Source organism: Condylura cristata, unplaced genomic scaffold, assembly GCF_000260355.1.
Source record: "Condylura cristata isolate star-nosed mole 26May11 unplaced genomic scaffold, ConCri1.0 scaffold00050, whole genome shotgun sequence".
Taxonomy (NCBI): Eukaryota; Metazoa; Chordata; class Mammalia; order Eulipotyphla; family Talpidae; genus Condylura; species Condylura cristata.
In genome coordinates, this window is record NW_004567151.1 from 723,670 (window position 1) to 731,067 (window position 7,398).

Here is a 7,398-nt window from a genome sequence, read left to right on the forward strand (position 1 = left end):
AGAAACTGGCTGTGATCAATTTGGAGGGCTAGCCAATTCCCTGAAGAAAGGTTGGACAGATCGTGACCTTTTTTTTCCTCTTTTGAATTTGGTTTTGGGGGACACTTTTGAAAAGTGAGCTGTTCACCTACCACTGGCATTATTTATAATGCCACCATCCACATGTCTTCAGGAGCTACCGACTGAGTTCAAAACAAGCAAAGTGTTCTAAGTTTAAGAAGTGTTTGCACTGAATTTTCCGACCTTCTTAGCAGTCAACACCACCTCACACATGGGGTACGGTGCCCTCTCGCCGACCACATTGACAATCTACCACCAGCCAAGCAGGAGTATGCCCAGTAAATGCCCCTCCTTGCTACACCAGGCTTCACGCATGCCAACATCCCTTTTCCCTGAAAATTAACTCTATTTTAATTCTTCCAATGTTAAGGGCTTTGGGCAAAGGTAAACTAAAGGCTGAAGGAAAATAAACACCCCCTTGCAATGGAAAAAGAAAGAAAATGAGAGAAAGACAATGAGGAGGAATTACCAGCTGATTTCATAACATATCCATGCCTCCCGTAAACACGTGTGAAATCAAAATCTAGAACATACAACTTGGACATCCAAACAGATTACGATGACTCATACATTCAAAAAGAGTTGTTGAAATTTCTACTCGTGAAGCAGCTCTTGTAGGCAGTTCGGGGATTTGAAAATCTCAGGGACTTCACTATCCAACTTGCAGATGACCTTGTAGATGGCCTTCTTCCAAGAAGGATCAACATCTTTGCCTGCGATGATGGCATTGAAAAACTCTCGTAATGTGATCTGCGCGACTTCCAGGAATCTCTCTGGAACCTGCTGATACAAAGAGACAATGGCATTAATAAAGTCTTCAATTTCAAGTCTCCAGTTCTTCAAAGGAAACTGAGCTAAGTTCTTTCTTTCAGACTGGGGCTTATGTAGCACCTGCATTTTCCAAAAATGGCCAGACTCGCTTCTCTTAGGTAAAGTCGTTATATATAGTAGCTTTGTAATGCGGGCTTGACAGCTTTGTCGGGTTTTTAGAAAGAGAGACGCTTGCAAGGGATCCAGGCAGACCCACCGAAAGACCCGGCTGCCTCAGAACAGCAGGGAGGAAAGGGGGCGCCCTGCAGGGCCTCCTTGCCTCGTTAAGCGGGTGCATAGCAGAAACGGGCACACACCAAGCTTTGGACATTGCCTCAATTAAAAAAAAAAAAAGATTTCCATTATGAACAAAATAGCTGTCAAAGGTAGAGTGATAACTAGCAGGACTTGGATATAAACGAAAGCCACACTTTAAATGCAGGAAACCGTAGGACGTCTCAGGCTCCGAAGGGGCCTGATGATACTCGCAAATGCTAACATTTTGGGTAAAAGGCAAGAGATTTGTACAAGGTGAAGAAAACAGGCTATTTATAGCTGACATCTGTGGAATGTCCCTGTGTCACGGGCTTTGTTAGGGACTGAAGGTCCCAGAACCCCACATGCTCTGATCTCCATCTTACAGGGAGAAAACAGAGACCAGGGCAGAGCAGAAGTGTTCAGAATAAATATCTATAAACAGCGATCTCAAGATAAATATCCTTCAGGTATTCTTTGAAAATCCCCATGGTTAACTCCCTTCTCCTATGGCAATGAACAGACATGTGTATTGTGGGTGTAGTTAGTGTGTTCCTAGTTATTTATTAATCTGACGTCTTGAGGAAGGGAGTAGCTATTGATGTGCTTATTTCGTTTTCTTGGTGGGTCACTCCTGGGACAAATGTCTCTCCACACAGCGAGACCTCAGATGCACAGCTCGTCTTTGCAGCTGCCGCTCAGCGGGCTTCTTTCAGCGGCTACTTCTGACCACTAATGTTATTCTACAGCGAGTGTAGACATGGGAGAAAGTACATGCCCAGAGGTGGAAGATTTTCATCTCTGTTCCAAGAGGTCACTGGCCAAAGCACAAAGGAGGTATTGTCATGTCCACTGTTTGATTCCTTTCTCCCTGTCTTTCTCAGTTTGTGCCATGGATCATTTTTGTATTAGTACATCTTTAAAGCAAATGACCACAGCCTTGTTTAACATCCCTGGATAGAGACATCCATTGCTTCGGGTTGCAAGTCACCCATCCTTTAAGAAAGAAACCTAGGGCCCTCCCTGGGGGCGCAGCGGGTTAAAGCACAGCACTGAGAAGCTAAAGCCACCTCAGCATGAGTTCGATCCCCCGCCCCGGGGGTGACACACCCGGTGTGGCAGACCTCTCCTGACCCGCCCGCTGCTCCCCTCAGCAGTGGGCTTCATCCATCTGCCTGTTCTGCTCGTCCCCTCTGTCTCTGGTGACACCTCTTACGACCCCTGCATCTCTGGCCTGTACCCCAGTTCTGTATGCATCAATAAATAAATCTTTTAAAAAAAAAAAAAAGAAAAGAAACTTAGTAACTCCACATGGGGAAAAGGGCGTGAGGGCTCCCAGCTGGGGCCAATATCTGGAAGAAGTGAGAATCTGGGCCACTTCCTCACCCACAGACACGTGCTCTGGCCAATTAGCTTGGATACAGTTCCCATTACTGGCAGGGAAAGCTTCCAAACACCACCTTCCCTTGCCCCTGGGGATTTGTAAACATGTAGGACCCAAGGGCCGGTCTTGACTGAGAACTCTCCAGAGGACTGGGTGATTCCCTCAAATCCGCTCTCTGTGCATGAGCACAGTGCCACAGGAGGTGGCTGGGACGGGAGGAGGCTGCAGACCAGTCCGCCCAGCCCCATTAAACAGCCTTTTGCCTCTCTGTCCACTTCCCCCAAAGGGCATCCTCCCGAGCTTATGCAGTGGGCTTCTTCTAGCGGGAACCTGGCTGGGGAAGAGGTGAGCCCGCCAGTGTCCACTCTAACTACTCCCTTCGGGAGCAAAGAACAATCACAATGGTGCAAGAACAATCACAGCCCAAGATCTCTGCTCCTCATGCTGCATGGTGAGCAGAGGCATGAGACGGCCCCCTCTGACTCCAAGGACCCACCCACAGGAGAAGGGGCTCTGTTCAGATCGTCAGAGGAGGGAGAGGTTTGTAGAACAGAACAGAACAAATCAAAGTAACTTCTGTGGAGCCCCAAGCTATTATCTGTGCATTTCCATGCTTCTTAATGGCTTCATCCTGCTTGTAAAATTCAGAGTGCTCAGTGGTAATCTTGCCTTGGTCTTTTGTAATCACTTAAGTTTTCACCTACTTATCTCCAGTTGCAAAGAATTTACCACAAGATGTCTATCTTTAGACCTCTTGATGGCTTCTATGCTGACTCCTCTTCTTAGGATATCTGTTTGATGGCACCAACATGCACCCTGCAGTTAGTTCCCTGGCACAGTCTCCGATAAATAGTTCACAACGAGATCTTGCTTCTGCCCTGCTCAACACATTAATCTGAAGTTACACTTGCCTTCCCTCGTAATACCACACACACAAAAAAGCAGTATTAGAATAGTGACAACGTTTTTATCATTTAAAGAGCTGGGATATGTCTCTGAGCTCATTTTATGGATGAAGACACCATGAAATTCTGTAAAACGAAGAGATTCACGAGGAAGAACGTGTCTGGGTCTTTGTCCATTAACCCGCCTTTTCAGTAATTTCTACTTCTCTGGAGCATCCAAACTTTGATAAGTTGTAGCTCTGTGAGTGAGCAAAACCATAGAAGAGCTAGTAACTTTAAAATAAATAGAACTGGTGCAAAAGATTCCGGGGGGGGGGGGGATCTTTGATGGTTGGGTTATGTTTGGGAAGGGATGAATTCTTGATGAGCAAATGGAATGGTCTGCTAATTTAGTGCTGATGTCAAGGCGATGCTTCTGCGTGGGTGTGGGCTGCAGAAGAGAAAGTCAGAATGAGATGCTTTAATACTAAAACAGTGACTCTGTTTTGACGGTTTCTGGAGGGAACGGATTGGTCAACCAGGGATCTATCTTCTAAGAGAGAGACAAGGACTTGTATTCACAGGCAGAAATACCACCTATGGGCAAAGCAAAGTCTCTCAAGTCTCTCAAGTCTGTGTGAGGCAGCACCCCCTTCCCTCCCCCACCAGCACCCCGATGAGGGTAAGACAAGGCTGTTGTGAGGTTTGGGGGCCGGGTGGGGGGTGTTTTAGAACTCAGCCTTAAGAGAATGAGGTTATCCATGGATTTCCAATCACTAATAAACATCTGCAGAAAAGCCCTTAGTGACAAGTAATCCCTTATCTGGGTTGCTTTTAATAGAACCCAACAATCTGCAGAATGAACCCTGGAGAATCTTGTCAGCATCAGGTGGTCACAGTCAATCAAATCCCTGGAATGCAAGACAATGCAGGCTGCGGGGTGGGGGGAGGGCAGGCCCCAACACAACAGAAAGCTTTCAGAGGCTCTGGCTGCAACAGAGTGGCTGCTGAGGGGCCGCTGGGTTAGTTAGGAGAGGGAACTAAGCTTTGATAAAAAGGCGACCCAGTATAGGAACGCGGGCTGGCCCCTGTCGCCTGGGCATTAGGAGAGGTGGACGCAGGGAGGTGCCTTCAATCTGGGCGGGGCTACCAATCAGCTGGACCGATTTCACGTCAACCTTGGAAGCTGAGTTTCCACGCCCTGGCAAGAAGTTTCCAAGTTTGCTCTGTCCACGCCCGGGGGTGTGCTGGGGCTTCTTTTGGAACACGTATCTATGCATCTATCGATGCAGTGGCAAAGACACAGTACCCCACACACACACCGCCCCGCCTTACCTTCAAGGATGATTTGTTTTATTAAACCGACTGTCCCCAGCCTCTGCAGTCCATAATAAAAGCCTGACAGCGCAGGCTGCTGCCTTACGTATCCTGCAGACACTCATCATAAGTGTCAGGACATACCAAGGTTAGCGGTCACTGCAAGTGCACTCGCTGGCCCAGGCCTTGCCAATGCTCTTGGCAGCAAAACAATGTCAGAGAATAGAAGGGGAATGACAAAGGTTACAAAGAAGACAGCCTCTGCTATTTTCCGGAGACAGCGAGGCTGATTTTTCACACCTCTGAAGCATCCCCAGCTCATCCATCTGCCTCTGGAAGGGGGTGAGGGGGGGCGAACCCGAACCGCGCCCTGGCCCTGGTGCGAGCCCAGATCCCCTTTCCAACGGGGCCTAATTAGCCTGGGAAATGAGCTTTGCTGGAATGGGTAGAGACACAGGGGCACGGCCCCCCCCCACACCCCACCCCCCGCACCCCGCCTCCTGCCCCCTGCCCTGCTTAGCAAGCTCAGCGTCCCACGGCCCTGCCCCGCCAGGGACAGAGCATCCTTTCAGCCGGGTCTTTTAAACTATTTTATTTCTGACGCTTCCATCAACGGGGAAGCGGGACAGGATCGGTCGGGACGCTCCGGACGGAGGAAAGTGAAATCCTGGCTGGTGTTGTGTGCGTGACTGACTGAGCGGGTTTGCTTTCTCCTTTCTCCTCTTTTTCTTTCTTTCTCTCTCTCTTTTTTTAAAAATACTATAAAAGGGCAATAAAATGCTGACGGTAAGAAGACAATGTCAAGGAGAAAAGGATACTGGTATTTTGGATACTCTTCACCCCTCGCCTTGGAGAGAGAGTTATTCTTGTCACAAACTCTTTGTATGCATCTGCTGACTGCTGCCTGCAGCCAGGAGCATACTTTAACTGTTTTGTCACCTCCCGACATCACATGAGTCAGCTGTTGGGTTTTTGTTACGGGTATTGTAGAACTAATCCGCTGTGGCTGTTCTACTGTGCAGTAAATAAAACAGAAACGGTCTTCTCAGACAATTCGGCATGAATATTTCAGATGGCTTTTACAACTCCGATTCACAAAATCAAATAAATAAATAACTCCAGCTTTCCCCACACACAGAAACACCCCCCAACCTCCACCCTCCCAGCCTCTCCCCACACACAAAAACACAAGCACGCCTCACCACGCCTCACCACGCCTCACCACGCCTCGGCTAGTCTTCCCCAAACTACACTTCCAACAGTGCCCATCGGGGGGGCAAATCACGCCTATGGTTTTTTTTTTTTTTCTTTTTTTTTCAGATGGCTTCTAAGGGTCGTGGGAGAAGTTCCACAGAGTGTCTGAAGACGTGGCGCTCCCTGGCACCACCAGGCACGTGTCACGCGCTGCGCCATGGACAGGACTTGAAGTACTTCCTGGCATCTCCTCACTCTTGTGTGCACATAGCTCCTCTAAGCAAACTTTCCCATCCCCGCTGTTTGTTAAGTAAATATTGATCAAGGAGACAGGGCTCCCGCGTGGTGGCACAGGCTGGGGCCGACGCCACACGAGTGGGCTTGGAGGGGTAAACTCCAGCGTCAGGGCCGCCTCGTGGGACTGGCAGATAGCAGCCACGCACACGGCCCGTCCACGCCTCCCTCAGCCCACCCCGAACACGGTGCCCTGCAGGGGCCGAGACACCTGGGGCCGCAGGGTGCAGGGCTGTGGTCTGCAGTTGGGGATGTGCTCTGGGGGGCATGAAGAGCCTCCCAGCGGGGCCTGGCTTCTGGGGCGCCTTGCCGGCGGTTTGGACCTGAGCGCCTGGTGTCCCCAGGGCGCTGGGGGTCTGCCTGGCCAGTCACCGGCTAAGCCAACGCCTGAAAAGATTGTTCTGTGCTCCCTAGGTTTTATCTAGGTCATGGGGCTCCCTGTCAGGCCCCGGGGAGAGTCCTGGACTCCCCTCTGGAGACGCGTGGAGTCTGGAGCACCAGAGGCGGGGGTGGAGGGGCTGGGGGAGCGAGACTTGGGGTCCAGCTTGTGGCTGTTTCAGGAGGGGGCTCCCATGTGGGCAGGGAAGGCCCGGGGCTCTCAGTCCAGCTCTGTCCAGGCCCCCAATGGGGAGCGGCCAGGCATCAGCTTTGGGAGCCTCAAAAGACTTGAAGAGCAGGGTACCCAGGCAGTTCTGGGCTCCTTCAAGGCTCCCACCTCGTGACAGCTATGCCACCTTCTTACCTGAAAATTAAATGCTACAGGACGTGGCCAGAGTTCAAGGCTGTCCTAAAAAAAAAAAAACAAAAAAACCAACAAGCCTGTATTTCCTCAGTCTCAACAGAGGAACACACGGCCTCACGGTCAGGCTCTCTCTCTCTCCCTTTTATAAACCTTCAAAAGAACAATGTTCTGTTGAGCAAAAATTCAGTAGCATTCTGTAAACATTAATTTAAGGAAATCAATAAGCTTGGTGAGCCCGAGCCATATTGCAAGATAAACTGGCCAGCGAGCCACTTTGTCAAATAGATTTTCGTTTTCTCAGCCTAGATAAAGAGTTTCAAAACGGGGCGGACGTGTTGCAACCAAGGTTTGAAAAGCACGCGGCCTTCACAGCCCCGGCCCTCCCCGGGGCGCAGGACGCGCTCAAACACGATAAGATGGCGGCGGATTGATTTGGCTTTGCAGTCGTACCCAGAGCG

The 7,398-nt window shown here is 50.0% G+C and overlaps 1 protein-coding gene across 1 annotated transcript in view; it reads right to left on the bottom strand.

The window, feature by feature from the left end:
* Nucleotides 1-553: 553 nt before the first annotated feature.
* Nucleotides 554-7,398, bottom strand: part of PROX1 (prospero homeobox 1) — a 33,202-nt gene continuing 26,357 nt past the window's right edge. Inside the window, exon 4 of the mRNA XM_004694920.2 lies at nt 554-840. Within this exon, the coding sequence (XP_004694977.1) occupies nt 655-840 (186 nt within the window). The 3' untranslated portion in view covers nt 554-654. The remainder of the gene's footprint in view (nt 841-7,398) is intronic.